At 46.9% G+C, this 17566-nt stretch overlaps 1 protein-coding gene across 3 annotated transcripts in view; it reads right to left on the bottom strand.

Annotated features, from left to right (window-relative positions):
* The window catches only part of F8 (coagulation factor VIII), a 96114-nt gene that overhangs the window by 38567 nt on the left and 39981 nt on the right, over nucleotides 1-17566 (bottom strand). For all 3 annotated transcript variants that reach the window (XM_075132342.1, XM_048863627.2, XM_048863626.2), the window contains exons 12-16: nucleotides 15533-15683; nucleotides 14970-15179; nucleotides 5824-9205; nucleotides 3980-4145; nucleotides 425-637 (exon numbers count right to left, since the gene is read on the bottom strand). In XM_075132342.1, the coding sequence (XP_074988443.1) occupies nucleotides 425-637; nucleotides 3980-4145; nucleotides 5824-9205; nucleotides 14970-15179; nucleotides 15533-15683 (4122 nt within the window). The remainder of the gene's footprint in view (nucleotides 1-424; nucleotides 638-3979; nucleotides 4146-5823; nucleotides 9206-14969; nucleotides 15180-15532; nucleotides 15684-17566) is intronic.

Here is a 17566-nt window from a genome sequence, read left to right on the forward strand (position 1 = left end):
GGCCTGTGAAATGTGACTTATCCAGGTGGTAGGAAAAGCTTTCTAACTCTCAGGGTGATTAAGCTCTGGAACAGGCCCCCATGGGAGGTTGTGGGATCCCCATCACTGGAGGTCTTTAAGACCAGGTGGAACTAACACCTGGTCTAGAGTTCCTTGGTCCTACAGGGGCCTGGACTTGATGACCTGTCGATATCCCTTCCACCCCTACGTTTTATTTCTATACACTCTCGGACCCATTCACAAATGGCCTGATGAAAGCCCCCATCAATGTGTCACAGAAATATCCTATGCAGTAGTGTCCCAGGCACCAATCCCGTTGGGTCTGCACGGAACAGGGGAGCTGGGATTCTGGTTGAGAGGCAGCTGAGGGCAGAGATGGCTAGCAGAGAGACCAACAGGTTTCTCATAAATGGTTCCCACCTACCAGGTTAACGCTGGAGAAGTAAGCCCAAGCCTTGCAGTCAAACTCATTGACAGTGGGTGCCATCTGGGGCAGCACCTTCCAGGAGTACTCGCGGAGCTCGCCAGGCTGCACCGCTTCCTGGCTGGGTGTGCTGTTTTCCCCCAGGCCTCCTTGGTAGGGCAGGAGGTTGGAATGGAAGGAGTAAGGCCGGGAAGCTAGGTTCTTGAAGCTAACCTGCAACGTGGAGGGAAAGAAGCAAAGAGAAGGGTTACATTCCTTGTGGGGGGGAAACTTGGAGCCAGGGCCCTGCCTGCACTCCTTCCCTGTGTGGGGCACTGGCTATGCCCCATACCCTTCCTGCTGTTGTTCTTTAGTGAAGCTCAGTGAGACAGATCCTAGCGTCAGTTCTGCTTGTGCATCCCTCACTGGAGTTGTTGGGAAAGGCACATGTGTATTTATGGGCAAGATGTGTGTTTTCTCCACAGTGTCAGTCAAACACAGGCCAGTCCCTGCCATTGCCTTTTCCCCCAGCTCCAGCCTTCTGAATCCATATTATCTGGTCTTTTCTTCCTCCCCAGTTCAGGGTTGTGCCACCCCCTATTACATGTGTAAACAGAGTCTGAATGAACTCTCCCTTGACATTTAGTGGTGAGCTGTGGAAAAGGACTACAGGAGCTGATCTCATTTGCATGGACACACCCACCCTGCCTAGGTGCTCAGCATGATGTGATCATGGACTAGATGACCTCCTGAGGTCTCTTCCAACCCTAATCTTCTATGATTGCTTGTCCAAATGATCACTTGTGGCTGGTGTTGGATCCCCAGTCTCCTTGTTATTGGGGCAGGAGTAATAAAGGACTCACTCTCAACTCAACGGCACTCACTAGGCAGGGAACATGGGTTCCAAAGCCCAAGGAGTTGAGAAAGGGTGGTGAGAGGTACTTGTATTTGGTGGTGTGGGTCTTGTTTAAAGGTCCTAAGCACCACTTGACCCTTTTTTTCCTCCCTGGTATAATAAAAGAGCTAATTTAGACTCAGTTGAGAGTTTTTTTATGTGCTACAGAGCTGAAATCACTGATACCTAGGTCTAAGTATTAGACCTACTTTGGGACAGTGTCTCTATTGCAAAAGACTGCCCCGTGTGCACCAGCAGTGATGCCCTCCTGCTAACAGCTGAAATCACTGAGAGCTGTGTTAAGTGGTGAGCCCTGAAGATATCTTGGTGAGTGGCCAGCTAGGTGGCTGTTGGAGAGGCATGGAAAGCAGCCAACAGTGCGGCTGGCAGAGAGGACCAGAGCAAAGCCCTGCAGAGAGGTGTGGCAATTGGCTAGCAGAGTGACAAGCGTGTGCCTGAGTAGTGGAGCGTGTAAGGTGCCTCCTTATCCCCCCTTCCACCCAGGGTGGGAGGTAAACTCTGCAGATGAACCTCTGAACTCTGAGGCTGCACTTGCCAAAAGACAGAAACTTGAGTGGGGTGCAGAGAAGGGATGAGCATGTTAAAGAGACTTTTGGGTTGCTGGACTTGAGAACCTTAGGGGAAAAGGCCACTGCCCAACTTACTTGGAGGTGGGTCTTTTGCTCATAGTTTATGTTTATGAACCCTAGTTGTGGAGTTTTCCCAAATTAAGGCTGAGTTACTTCCCTCCTTTTATTAAAAGTTTTTGCTACACTCAGAGTCTGTGCTTATGAGACAGGAAGTATTTCCTCTTAAAGGTGCCCGGGGGTGTTGCGTAATTGTCCCAGGAAACGGGTGGGGGCTCGAGATGGTTCTTTGTTGTATTGTTGAAAAGGAACCCCTAGATACTGAACCTGGCACTTGTTGCTGCTGGCTCCATCTGGCAGAAGGGTTACATATGCTAAGAATTTCCCTCTTCCTTGATACATATGATGAGTACAGAGTACACACTGGACTGGGGTGTGTCTTTGGACTCAGTTTCAGCCGGTCAGCAAGAATGGACCCCAGCCTGAGTCCCAGCTGTGCACACTGCCCAGCCAAACTCACACTATCACCCAACTCAGCTGGAGCTGTGTGGGAAAAGAGGCCTTGTCTGCATGAGCAAATTGCACTTTTTAGCCTAAGGTGTGAACTGAAGCTGATCCAATTTCAAACTCTTTTGTGGATGCTGTTATTTGGTTTTAGCTTGAGTCCAGTTGGGACAAGGTGATGCTAAACTGAAACAGGCCCCTCTCAAACCAAAATAAGAGTGTCCACACAGGAGTCTGCACTAAATAGAAAGGTTTAGCAATCTATTAAACCGATGCAGTTTGCCATGTGGGGGGAGGGATAGCTTAGTGGTTTGAGCATTGACCTGCTAAGGGTTGTGAGCTCAGTCCTTGAGGGGGCCATTTAGGGATCTGGGGCAAAAATTGTGAATTGGCCCTGCTTTGAGCAGGGAGTTGGACTAGATGACCTCCTGAGGTCCCTTCCAACCCTGATAATCTATGATTCTATAAGGCCTGAGTTTATACACAGTTCCTCAGTTTGGTACCCTGCTCTTTAGGGAGGATGAATCGGAGCCTGATTGAACTTGGGGACTCGTGTGTCTCCCTTGAGAGCCATTCTGAATCCCAGTTAGCTTTCTTCCCTTCCCACCTCCTTCTGCCTTTTCAGAGGCTCTTTCCCAGAAGTGCCATGTGGTATTTCTACAGAGACTGCTCTTGTGATGAGGAGACCCTCATCTGTGACTTGGACCTGCTAAATGATCTTGGCTGAGCCACTTCCCTGCTCTGTGCCTCAGTTTCCCCTCTCAGCCTTTGTCTATGTGCATTGTGAGCTCTTTGGAGCAGGGACCATCTCTTGCTCTCAGCAGCACAAAGGGGCCCTGATCTCAGCGGGGGCCTCTAGGTACCACAGCCCAGCTCCTCACAGCTATCTAGGTGCTCATCAATGGGAGTTAGGTGTCCTCTTCCACCACTGAGAATAGTTCTAGACCTAATAGTCTAATAGTCTAGAACTATTCTCAGTGGTGGAAGAGGAAAGGACAAGGAGTAATGGTCTCAAGTTGCAGTGGCGGAGGTTCAGGTTGGATATTAGGAAAAACTTTTTCACTAAGAGGGTGGTGAAACACTGGAATGCGTTGCCTAGGGAGGTGGTGGAATCTCCTTCCTTAGAAGTTTTTAAGGTCAGGCTTGACAAAGCCCTGGCTGGGATGATTTAATTGGGTATGGGTCCTGCTTTTGAGCAGGGGGTTGGACTAGATGACCTCCTGAGGTCCCTTCCAACCCTGATATTCTATGATTCATATTCTATGATTCTATGAACACCTTAGGGAGCTGGGATGGTGTTAGCATAAATAATAATTCCCCACAGAATATCCTTGCATTGTCAGTGCAATGAGAGACAACATACCCAGGGAACCACAAGGGAGTAAACTGAACGTGACAGATCTCAGCCATGGCCCTTGGTTGGCAGTTTTCTAACTGCAGCCTATGGTGCAAGACAGGCCTTTAGTGCTAACGGGTCCCGGCACAAGACGTAGCAGGAAGACCCACCTAGAACTAGAGGGGAAGCTTTGCACTGGGAATGTCCTAACTCCTTTTAAGGAAATGGGGATTTTCCTTTTCAGTCTGACTCACCATTATGACATCATCAACTTCCGCCCTGATGTATGGCCCTAGGATTCCCAAGTGTTCGTCCAGCTCCCCACGCGCCAGCGGCTGGGTGAAAGAGTTGTCCAGGTACCCTCGGAAAACCACTTTCTTGTATGGCTGGAAGGGCTTCCTCCAGCCCCTACTTGGGCCTCTGCAAGAACAAGAAAGGACCACATCCTGTGGGAAGGCACCAGCCATGCTCACTGAGTGGAAGGCTTGAGGCATGGACACTGGAGTCTGGGCTCTAATGCCTCTCTTCACCCCAACTCCCATCACAGCTCTAGTCCCTCTGCTAACACCCCAAATGAGCATCTCGGTTGGCATCGTGATCTCAAGCTACATACCTGCTCAGGCAGAGAGTCTGAATGTAGAGCCAAGCCAGGAGCCACCAAAGGGCTCCGACTGGCCTTCAAGAGGCAAAGCATGAGCTGACTGTGACAGAGAGATCTATGTAGCTGCCAAGACATATTGGTAGAGCCCTGCAAATCTGTGGATATCCGTTTTATATCTACAGACTGTTTTGCGGATACAAATTGTATCAGCAAGGAGCTCTACATGTTGGCATAGTCTCTCTGGTGCAGCTCTTCTTTGACTGGACCCCATTCAGAAGCCCAGGGGCTGAGGTACATCCAGGTACTTACAGAAGCTCCAGCCTTTGCTGTCTTGGACCCTCTCTAGATTCTTAGTGTTTAGTGCTCATAGCCATGCTGGAGAGCAATCCAAGTGGATTAGCTCTCCAGCATGGCTATGAGCACTGGAATGCGCTACCTAGGGAGGTGGTAGAATCTCCTTCCTTAGAAGTTTTTAAGATCAGGCTTGACAAAGCCCTGGCTGGGATGGTTTAGTTGGGGATTGGTCCTGCTTTGAGCAGGGGGTTGGACTAGATGACCTCCTGAGGTCCCTTCCAACCCTGATATTCTATGATTCTATGGGGTAGCACTCAGACTGAGAGCAGAGGAGGTATCTGAGAGTGCCCCTATCTTCATCTCGCTGGCTCCTCCTCTGAGTTGATTGTTTTGGACATGGCTGTGGCCAGCTCAGCAGCCACACAGCGCTTCATGGAGGATGCTCCCTTTGGAGTCCCCCAGCAGTGTGGACAAACTGTCAAGTAGGGGACTAACCACAGACCAAGATGTTGGTCATTCCTCTCCTACATCTCCTTAGCACTGCCAGGTCTATAGGAAGCCAATGACTAAGTCTGTGGCTCCAACTCCTGCCCCTCACCTGGTAAGGCGAACTGATACTGCAAACCACTGGGAGGACACATTAGAGCCAGAATCTTTGAGATCAAGCTAGGGAGGATCTGAACTCCTCAACAAAGTGGAGTAGCAGGGCAGAACTCAGTTGACTGCTGCCAGCTGGGCTGCTACACTTCGAAAGAAGATCAAGGACTCAAGAGAAAGACAAGACTCTACTGGGGTGGAGCACTGTAAGTAGGACAGGCTGGGCTGGAACTCAATGTCTGTCTCGTGGTGGGGCCTGTACCCTGGATGGATCTAAGCCAGTGGTTCTCAAACTGGGGGTAGGGACCCCTCAGGAGGTCTCAAGCTTATTACATGGGGGGTCACAAGCTATCGGCCTCCCTCCCAAACCCCGCTTTGCCTCCAGCATTTATAATGGTGTTAAATATATTAAAAAGTGTTTTTAATTTATAAGGGGGGGTCACACTCAGAGGCTTGCTATGTGAAAGGGGTCACCAGTACAAAAGTTTGAGAACCACTGATCTAAGCCTTGTCTGTTCATCCATGCTGCTCTATAGAAGGGAAAGCAATCAGTAGGGTGGGAAAGATGTCTCGTGCAAGGGGAAGGATGTGTCTGGTAAAACTTACTTCAATTTTAGAAAGTGTTGGGGTCTCTGGCTCTCATATTCCCACAGCACCTCGACAGCTGCAATGAAATACTGCTGGACCCTCCCAGTGAAGGTGCGCAGATCTTGGTTCTCCTCCCCATAGATGTCAAACTCTTCAGTGTCTCTCTCGGGTTTGCTGTAGTCGTCATAGTCTGATTTCTCCTTCTGGGGCATTGAGATGTTGGACTTGACCATGTTGTTTAGGGCATTGGGTTCTCCAGAGGTGTCAAAATATTCCTCAGATCCAGGAGAGGAGCTCCTGTTCTTTGCTTTGCTGGTGCTTTCCCTGCTGCTCTGTGTCCCATCTACCCCCTGCACCACCTCCTTCCATTCTGGTGTCTGTATTTTACTACCTGAGAGGGGAATGGCGTCTTCTTCTTTAAACACTTGATTTTCTTGCTGGCTGTGCTTCAGCTTCCATTGGTCCCCTTTAAGAGTCTGATTGAGAGCCACGCCATCTTGGGGAAGTGGATAGTTTTCTTTGGAGGCCCGTTTTGTCAGGATCTCTGAGACCTCTTTGCTTGCTGGAAAATCCTTAGATTCAGTTCCTAATACTTGGTCCTTAACAGCACTAGATTCAATATCCTGCTGCAGTTTACTGAAGATCCACATTTCCTTCAGCTCCAGCTGGTCCAAGGTGCTCACTTCCCCATCTGTCACATTTCCCTTGGGCTGCAAGCTCAAATGTGCCTCCCAATCAACACCCCTTTTACGCTGCATTGCAGTTACTGCAGGTGTCTTAATTCCACTCACTTGCCCCACAACCTGTGTTGAGATGGAGACCATACTTGTTGTTTGCTCTACTGCTGATGCAGTGGGCTTTGTGTCTGCCTCAGTTCCTACCTCCTGTTCCTCTTTGGTAGTTTTCTCACTTGAATAGGCAGAGGTAGCACTAGTTTTCTCCTCCTCTGACTCTTCCACCTTCAGAAAGGAGTTACCTCCTCTCTGAGCTGTATCACTTTCACCTTGGTTGTCATAGTGTCCCTCTACTGCTGGTGGCTCATGACTGCTGGCATGGTATGATAGTGCATCCGCTTGGCTAGGGCTTGATGGAAGAGAAGCTGACACACCCCTGATGTATCCTGTGGGGTTATCAGTGCCAGTTGCTCTGTGATCTCTTGCTGTTGTGTCTACCAAGAGTGGCCTAGCAGCAAGGTGGTTTGCTCTGTCATTGTAGATTATCTTGATAGTGCCTCTGAGCACATCTCCAATTCCTCCTGTATGTTTACCAGAGCTCTGCCTTCCCTTCAATGCTCTGGCTTTATCCTCCAGTCCTTGCTGCACCTCTGTTTCTTCCAGTGAAGTTCCATGTGATTCCAGGGACCTCTTTTTTACATGAGTGCTGCATCCCTGAGAGTTTTGATCACAGGGCTTGAAAGCTGTCCTTTGCACTAGCTTTCCAGGGGTCTGGCTGTCCGAGTCCAGCTCCATTCTCTTACTTTTATGGAGTGTTCCTTCTTTGTCTGATGAATTGGCCTCCAGGAGATGTGTACCATTTATCAAGTCCACTAGCTCTGCTGGAGGCACTTTCCCGTTGAGATAAACTTCCTCATTATCTAATAAGCTGTTGTCTTCATTTGTTGGCCCACCTAAACTTAGCACAGTAACCTTTTGTTTCAGAAATGTGTCCTTGCTGCTTTGTAAAGGGGCCTTTTCGAGCTTCCTCTCATTGGCCATAACATTTAATTTGAGTAAGTCAACGTTCTCCATTTCAGACATTTCTTCGTTTTCTGTAGCTTCTTGAAACTTTGTCCCCAATATTAATTCATCGCTTTCTTGTGTAGTAACATAGCTGGTGGCAAAAATGTCATTGCGGCCCAGAAATGTTGGTACAAGCCTTCTAGAAACATTGGTAAGTTTATCTGGGGCTAGCCTGATGCTACTTTCTGCAGACAAGGAATGTTCTACGTTTGAAAGACCCAGGCCATCACCAGATTTATCCTGTCTTAGCGGTGTAACACTCCTTGTCTCATGATCCAACGGATGGTTTCCTGCAAGCCTCAGATCTGCTGTATCATTGATATCTAACAGCGATATGTTAGTCCTACCAAGGAGAAGATCTTCCTGATGTGGTGCAGGGGTCCTTTGAATTCCTGTATCATTTGAAGACTTCTCTACAGTCTTTTCAAAGAATACGTCTCCATTTGTAGTGGATGTGTTCTCTTGAAGCATGGTATCATGTGCTGGGCTATTTAACTTTCCTTCTTGAGAAGTTTCATAAAAGCCCAGCGAAGCCTCTTCTTGAAGTCTGGTGTCATTTTCTAACCTAATCGGTGCACCATTGCTTTTAAGAAATGCTTTCCCACTGTTCACATAGGTGATGACACGTATACTTGTGTTATCTGCTGACTTGTCTAATGATGCTGAAGTACTATTCCCTTTAACGAAAGTGTTATCTGTAGTTATTGTATCATTCAGTGGTATGTGTGGCTCTAAAGATGTAATATTCAATTCTAGAGGCATTTCTTCATCTAATGGAATCCTTTCTTGAAACCTAGAATCATGTTTTGAGTCATTCAGTTGCAGTGAACTATCATTCCCTCGAAGACCAGTTTCTTCAGCATTAAAGGAAGGTTCCTGATGGCCCATCACACGTGCTGACTCTTTTAATTGTGCCAAAGTAACATTCCCTTTAAGAAATTTTTCTAAGTTGGCTAATGGAGCAGTTGGTTGGGACATCACATTGTCCACTGACTTGTGCAGCTCTAAATTCTCTTTAACCATCTCTACAGCTTGAATTGGTCTACGCTTTCCAAAAAAGAGAGCATCTCCTTCTGGATATGAGCCAGCTGCTGCAGCGCTGGCTGAGCGTGTGTTATGATGGACCATGTCACTTAAACTTGTTGAGTTTCCTTCAGGAGACGGGTGTCCAAATTCTTGGTCAGGGCTGATCATTTCTGACAAACCTGCCTCTTCTGAGAAGGAATCATAAGATATTGGCTCAAAGTTAGACTCTGTTTGAGAAGATAGTGAAAGGCCATGTAGATCAGACAGCACTGATGTGCTGTTGGAAGAGGGGTCCATGGAATTATTCCTGCTGTTTTGAAGTCTGTTATTGAATTTGAGGAGCTGGCTGGATTTTCTCAAGCAGAGTATTAGCTGCGGGTTAAGCGTCTCTGTTTCCTTTTTGGGAGAGGTGACATTATGATGCTTCCTCAGACACAGCCTGCGCCATCCCTTATTCCTGGGGAAGCCCCTAGGTTGAAGGCCATTGCCCTCATTTGTCAAGTATTCCGGTATCAAATCATAATCTTCCCCATAGGAATACAGTTCTGGATCAGTGTTACATTCAGAGACTGTGAACTTTGCCCACATTCCTCTGTCTCTGAAGTCAGGATTCAGGCATGCCAGCATCCATACGCCTATCCCAGAAAAGGACAAAAGAACAGCATTAGTTCAATATACCAGGAAATTTCAAGAGTTATCACCCAGCTGGTGCTCCCTCATTAGCAAGTTCTGTATTTTAAGAATGCTTCTGACATAAACCAATGACATTCTTGTTTCCACTCCCACTGAAATCTATCACACACTGGGTTCACCTGTCATGCATGTCTCCATGTGCTGCAACATTTCTGGCAGTGTTTAGAATTATCCCTGGCAAGGATTTTTAACTGCTTTAATGCTCCCTAACACACCTAATGAATTGAATGCATCCCTGGTACCATCACCTTTACCTGGTATGTCCCCACAATGGCTTCAGTGGAGAGTAGCTATGAAGTGGTCAATAAAATGGCTGCAACTTTACATGTAAGTGCCAGTGGGATTCCAGAATCAACCCATCAAAGGTTTGGTTGGTGCTGTCAGATACACTATACTGGTTCTATGGTATAATGGTCACCATTCTGGATTTTGAATCCAGTCATCTGAGTTCACAAATCTCAGAAGAGCCAATACTTGGTTTGTTGTCCATGGGTGGCAGTGGATTCTCCATCTCTGGCAATTTTTAAATCAAGACGGTCAGTTTTTCTAAAAGATCTGCTCTAGTTCAAACAGGAATATTATGGGGCAGTTCTCTGGCCTATGTTCTGCAGGAGGGCCTTTGAATCTATGGTGCAGAATGTCTTCTGCATATGCTGATCTCTTGAGTCCCAGTCACCATTTCTCTCCTGCTCAAGGTAAAAGAAATCAAAGCCCCTCTATCACAACGCCCCTCTTCCTACCCCTCTGCTCTGACCAGCTCATTCCTGCCTGGTCAACTCTGAACTGTCAAGACTGGATATAACAACAATAATCTAGGTTTAGATAATTCTCCCCATGAACTGTTGATTTCTGGGTTCCCCCTCGTCCCTTCACTAGAGAGGACAGGGCCTTCTCTTGCTTTGGGGGGCTGTACTCATCCTGCTCACCAAATAGGCTGGTGCCATTCACTCGTTCTAAATTCACTTACATAAATACAGTTATGCCACTTTCTTACTCTCCCCAGGGTGGACGAAGGGCCAAGGGTTAAAGCCACAAGCACAACTCTGAGTTGCCAGTGCCCATATGGCTGTTTCAAATCAAAAACAGGAAAAAGCTCAAGGGCAGTTGTCATTGATTGCACAGCACACTAGCATCGTAACAGGCCTAACCCAACTCCCATAAAACTCTGTGACTAGACTCCGCTGGGAGTGTCTGACCCAGTGAGTGTGACAGGCAGGTTGGGGATGAGGACGAAGAAAGGCCAGCAGGTAAATTCTGAGATTAAACGATTGAGTTAAATATGTGGGCTAAGATCTGGCTAGTTGCCTACAGGATGTGGACACTGGATTGGCATTCATTCCAATGGAACCTTGATGTGGCTTTGGCAATTCAACTCATTCAAGCTGTTCAGTGACTTTTATTTTAACAGCTCAGCAGATACACTGACAGATGAAATGTATATGGAGGAAACTGGACTGCAGCACTGAGATGCACCAGACAGAATTAGGCTCATTCCACAGAATTGTCCTCAGCAGTGTTTCCATCCCTCACTTCGAGTGATTTTCTTGACACCAGCAGAAAGCCACAGGCCCAGCACGTTGGGATTCACTATCATTTGGGAACTGGGTTGGGAGGTTGGAACAAACTTGACAGAGCGTATATGGAAAGATTTGCATGCATTATAACAGAACAAAAACACTTAAAATCTCAACTAGGCACTAAAATATAGTCTGTTCTCCAGCCAGACATATTGTCAGTAAGATTTGTTCTGAGTTTTTAAAAGGCAGCACCTAACATTCGTGCAGCCTTTTAAAATTTAAATCTGTGGACATGTGCTATGCTGGGCTGATCTCCCTGCAGTGTCATGCAATGGCATGACTCAGACCGGTAAAAATGTGGTGGTAATCTACCTAGGCTCTGCCCACAACTACAGAAAAGCTGAAATTCTGCTAAAACTATCAGCAGTGAAACAGTTAATGATGCTGGCCTTGCAAAACCAGCAGAAACCATAGTGACTTTAAAAAATTCAAGGCCTTCTCTATAAATGATAAGGGGGGGAGGGGGAAGGCACAAGCCTAATTTTAAAAAGAATTATGTGCAGATCACTTTGACAAGAAACAAACAAATTATTGAATAGAAACAGCACCCCCTGATGGTGAAACCTTGTCTACCATGACTCAGTCCAGATGTATTTTTTAAACTATTTTTAATACAGTTTTAAGTACGTTTGATGGGGGTGAAAGGTGCCAGATTGACAGCCCTGGGAATTGAAGGCCTGTATTTATTATAGACAAGATGCAGTATAGGCAGAGGCAGCATATGCTTCTTCCACACTGTCCTTGTCAATGTATCCCAGAGAGGCGCCCCTAGAAGAGAAAGGTATGTTCATTCTTTCCAGCTCATTTAGGCCCTGATCTTGCCAGATCTATGGGGGCAGATTCTTACACCCTTGCATAGTCCCAGAGAAGTCAATGAGGCTGTGCACAGACAGAGCTCTTCCCTCGTGGATCAAGGCCTGAGTCATTTGTCTCTGTGCTCAGATGGCCACCAAGGAGGCTAGTGCTGAGGGTAGCTTTTTATTGCCACTAGAAATGGGACTGAAGCCATCTGGGCACTTCACATAGGACAGCAGATCACCATTAGATGGTGTCATAAACATACAGCTAAGGGTAGCATAAAATCCTTCCTCCACCTGTAAGGGGAGGGATAGCTCAGTGGTTTGAGCATTGGCCTGCTACAGCCAGGGTTGTGAGTTCAATCCTTGAGGGGGCCATTTAGGGATCTGGGGCAAAAAATGGGACTTGGCCCTGCTTTGAGCGAGCAGGGGGTTGGACTTGATGACCTCCTGAGGTCCCTTCCAACCCTGATATTCTATGATTAAGCTCACATAACCTGGTTGGTACCAGACCAATAAGGGAAGAAGAGCCTTTCAAATCTGGGGGGTGAGGTTTTGTTGGGCTGTCTTTGTTGCTCTCTCCAGGACAGAGAGGAACCAGGGCATGAAAAAAACATCTCCTAAAACCCTACCTGAAATAAGCATCTAAGATTACAAAATTGTACGTAATAGCGAGGAAATGCATTAGATTATCTTTTGGTTTAGCTTGTGAATTTTCCCTATGCTAACACGGAGGTTTATTCCTGTTTTTTGTAACTTTAAAGTTTTGCCTAGAGGGGAATCCCCTGTGTTTTAAATCTAATTACCCTGTAAAATTACCTTCCATCCTGATTTTACAGAGGTGCTTCTTTTACTTTATTATAAAGAAAAAAGTTCTCTTTTTTAAAGAACCTGATTGGTTTTTAGTGTCCTAAAAACCCAAGAGTCTGCTCTGTGCTCACCTTGTTTACCTATTTGGTTGGTATATTATTCTCAAGCCTCCCCAGGAAAGGGGGTGAAGGGGCTTGGGGGGGGGGGATATTTTGGGGAAGCAGGAACTCCAAGTGGTCCTTTTCCTGAATCTTTGTCTAACTCACTTGGTGGTAGCAGCAATACCGTCTAAGGACAGGGAACAAATTGTGCCTTGGGGAAGTTTTTAACCTAAGCTGGTAGAAATAAGCTTAGGGGGTCTTTCATGCAGGTCCCCACATCTGTACCCTAGAGTTCAGAATGGGGAGGGAACCCTGACAGATAGTAACAGTATTTACCTTGTCAAACCAGTCCCATTGAAGCAGAAGGCTCTGCGTCCCATCACCCAACCCACATGGGATTCTGTAGGAGTGGAACAGTCTAGTTTTGCAGCTCAGGGAGTAGTGATGGCAAGTTAAGGGTTGTAATGATGCTGGTTCTGGTGGGACCCAACTGAGAGTGCCAATTCAGAACAAATTGCTTAAAGCAGGGCAGTTACAGCCCAAGGCTGGGGTTTCTATGCAAGCCAAGGAAAACCAAACCAGCCAAACAGAGAAGACTTTGGTTTTACCCCACTGGCTAACCACAAGTGTCACAAGCAATTCCCTTAGACACTCCAGTTTCCCAGTATCACCACCAGTACCACTTGTTATGGGGACAAATGGTTATGAAAACCAATACCCCAGTAAAAGAAAAAAGGTTCTCTTGATCCCAAAGGATCAAGCCCCTGACCCAGATCAATATGCAAATCAGATCTTACTCACAAATCACACTGTTGCCAATCCTTTAGAATCTAAAATCTAAAGGTTTATTTATAAAAGAAAAAAGATATAGATGAGAGCAAGAATTGGTTAAATGGAATCAACTACATAGGGTAATGGCAAAGTTTTTGGTTCAGGCTTGCAGCAGTGATGGAATAACCTGCAGGTTCAAATCAAGTCTCTGGAAAACATCCACAGCTTGGATGGGTCTTTCAGTCCTTGGTTCAAAGCTTCAGTGTAGCAAAGTTCCTCCAGAGGTATGAAGCAGGACTGAAGACAAGATGGAGGAGCTGCAGCAGCTTTCCAAAGAAGAGAGCATCTCCTTCTGGATATGAGCCAGCTGCCATGTAGTCTTTCTTTCTTTGTTCCAAAGACAAGCTGTCCATGACATGGCCTGGAAAAACCTCAGCGTTCTCTCCATAGGCATGTCCCTGCACACCTTGCTGAGTCGCAAGGCGTATCTGCCTTCTCTCAATAGGTCACTTGTATAGCTGATGGTCCTTAATGGGCCATCAAGCAGGCTAGGCAGAACTGACACCAACTTATCTGGGGTGTCACCCAGGAGCATAGCACAAGTTTGAAATACAGACAGTATAGCGCCAATATTCATAACTTTAACTACAAAAATGATACACACATAGACAGCATAATCATAACCAGCAAACCATAACCTTGTCTTAGACACCTCATTTGACCCCCTTTATATAAGATTTGGTGCCACTACAGGAGCTGGGTTGCAACCATGTTCTATATGGTCCCAGTTCAAGTCAATAACTTGACAAGGGTGCTTGTTGCATTCCATAAGGGTGGAATCAGAGTGGCCAAAAGAGAGATTGTGGCTTTTTTAAAGTCTTTTGGGAATGACCAATCAGCTTCTGCCTCTGGCACCTGAATAAAATACTGTGGGAATTACTCTGAGTTCCTTGTTCAAAAAAAAAAAAAAGTTTAAAAGTTTAACTATTTTTTAAATTTAGAGTTTTTATAGGGGTAACTTCACAATAACATTACATATCTCAGCATTCTTCACATCATTCGTTAGTTTCCAAAATAGGCACAAAATGTGAATGTGTCTTGTATTTCTCAGCTCTGCTCTCTTATTTCTCTGGAACAGGTCACACCTAAGAAAGGTTTCACAGACAGGAGATGAGGTCCTTCTCTGAATCTATAATGTGTAGGATTTGACTGTGGGTAGCACACAATACTGAATACGATTTTTCTTCATCTATACACTGGGCACCAGGTCATAGTCAGCATCAGGCCAGCAAGGCTGATTCTTCACAACCATGTTCAAACGTGGCAAACTTCTGTAAGATAGCCACACCGTAAGAGTTTGTTCTGATGATGTAACTTGATAGCTAGCTGGAGAGCTCTGTTGCAGGGGGAGTGTGAGTGGGGGTGAGGAACCAGATGCACCTGGAATTGCCATTTACTTGCTCATGCAGTTTCAGTTGAGTTTTGATTCATTTATCTCTTTTTCTCTTAATAAAGCTGGTTATTTTTCTAGCTGATCCCTACAGTCATACACGTAAAATGCTCCTAATGTAACATGCTGACCTGTCTTTGTCAACATATACTAAACAGCAGCTGGGCAAAGTAATTTATAAAACAACTAAAGTTACTAACCTGGCTTTTCCATGCTCATGAAGACGGTTTCTCCAGAAAGTGGAAAGAGGGTGAGCGTGTCCTTAAAGACCATGTTGTGTTTGAAGGTGTTTCCAGAGAAGAAAACAGACAGGAAGTCTGTCTGGGCACCGACACTTAAGACATACCAGTACACCACTTGATGCAGGCAAAGTTTCAGGTGCAGGTTGTCAAAGACGTATCCATTAATACCTGGAAGAGACATGGGGTGTGAGAAGTTTTATCAGTGCTTTGGTCTCACATGACGGCTAACCTTTTATATTTTAGTTGGGTGTGACAATACAGTTAAGACTTCAGTTCACTCCCTGACAACAACCAGGTGTTGATCACATTCCCGCTCCAGAAGGAGCCCAGATCAGGACAGTCATGACCAGCTTACAATCAAGAAAGAACCCAAGATCAGGTCATCTATTGCTAGCTAGTATCAGCTAACACTGATCTACCATAACTGTGCTGAGCCAATAAATAAGATAGGTCCTTATGTATGGATAATCCTGTTTTTTCCTTCAGTCCTTCACTTACAGCTCCCACCCTGGGATACTCACTGTGCATAACATTTGAAGCATAGAATTCAGGATCCTGTGGGTTCACCATAGCTGCATCTGTGCAGAACCGCTGTATATTTTCTGCCAGGTACCAGCTGTGGTTTTCATCAAAGACCGAAAACAGCACAAACCTCGTCTCATCTGACATCATCTGGGAATCACAGAGGAAGGGGGTTATTCATAATCTGGGATGGCTCTGGCCAGAATGTAAACTTATACTCAGAGGTCACAGTGTGCCTGCCAACTACCACCCAAGACTGGGCAGGATGTTGGTACTGCACCCAGGCCCACCAGGTGGCAGCCTTAGCTGTTGTGCCCAGCAATGCATGTAATCCCTTCCCTGACCAACGGCCTGATTGCTAAAGGCCTACGGGCCCCTGATTGGAGGGACAGGAGCACTCTCACTGGGTACCTGGACTATAGAAAGGCCCCAACAGGAAGAGGAAGCTGTCTGAGCAACATATCATTGTCTGCTGTTTGCTGCCTCTCCCAGCCCTGCCTTGTTACCTTGCCTGACCTCACCTCCCCAACCCACTGACCCAGTGACGGGGCTTGGCTTTTTCGCCTACTGACCCCCAGAAAGCTCTGACCATTGTCCTGGCCACCTCTGATGCAGTCTGACCTGCCGCTACCCCATCACCATGCACACATTTGACTCCAGCTCTGGCCTGCCCCCTCGCTGCCTCAGCCAGTGGGCATGACAGCGCTCTCAGCCAGCTAGCGGAGTCCTGTGGCTGCACGTCCTGTGCGTGCACGTAGCCGGGATATGGCTGCTGCCAAACTCCAACCTAGAGCCTCACAGTATGTAGGCAGCAACTATATTAGGTGAGTTCAGAGATGGTAGATTCCAGAGTGAGCCACAGTAGCCAGGCTGAGCATGATGCTGCTTTGTGTTCATGTTACAATCAGGGTTGGGAGAAGCTCTTTGCAGAAAGGACAACTCATGCCTCAACCCAAAGAGAAGCACTGGAAATGCACCGTGAAAGCTTGTTCTTGCAAGTCTCCTTGCCCAGGAGTGGGCTCTGGAGGAGCAGACATGTGCTAGATGCTCATCCAAAGCAAACATCTGAACCTTTGGGGCCAAATTCTACCTTCACTGACACCAATGAAACCCTGGCAGTAGCCAAAAGCCCTGTCACTGACCATATGTATTGGGGATTTAAGAAAACATCAATAGATTTTGTTGTCAGAGCTCATTAATTTTAACTCCCAGTGTCTTAAAAGGACATTGAAGGGGTCAGCACTCTGTAGGACTGGGCCCTTGCTCAGGGCCACAGAGACAGGACCAGAACAAAAACAAATCCTCTGTCTCATGAACAGGGTGTGTGATACTCTGGGGAGACGGGGCCAGCCCCACCTGTGCGATAAGGATTTGCTGCTTCCCAGCCTGAGGAGGCAGGGGGCCAGGTGACAGTGGGCCTCATCAAAGGGTTGACAGAGCTCAGTCTGGGATGTGCAATCCCAGGGAGTGGTATGGCCATGAGCCAGGGTTTGCAGAAGGCCGGGTTCTCCAGGGGCACCAGCCTGGGACCGAGTGCCCTCTGTTGGAGCAGGGAAGACACCAAAATAACCCAGAAAGGGGCTGGGACCAGGATGCAAAGGGTAGGCTAAAAAGACTCCCATGGAGGGCAGAAGAACCTTTTTGTTTGTTGGGACTTTTAGCTGGATTGTTGTTACCCCAGAAGGGGTCATGTTCATTGTGACACGGCTGGAGGGCCAAGCCACATCTCCAGCATAGACCTATGTTGGAGAGCTGAGGAGGTCCACCTCAGGGAAGGAAACTGAGGCAGGGAGTGCTGGCAGTGCCATGCTTGGGCAAAAGGAAGTGCTATGGGGTGGTCATGCCTTATAATACACTCCCTCACTCTTAATGTTGCTGTTACACTACTATGCACCTGGTGCCATGGATATGTTAGTGACCTATGCACTTATGAGGCTGTTTCCTCTCAGGCAGTGCAGTCTAGTGGACTGAGCACTAGACTGCAATTTAGGAGATCTGGGTTCTTTTCCCAGCTCTGCCACTGGCCTGATGGG

This window comes from Caretta caretta, chromosome 9, assembly GCF_965140235.1.
Source record: "Caretta caretta isolate rCarCar2 chromosome 9, rCarCar1.hap1, whole genome shotgun sequence".
NCBI classification, from domain to species: Eukaryota; Metazoa; Chordata; order Testudines; family Cheloniidae; genus Caretta; species Caretta caretta.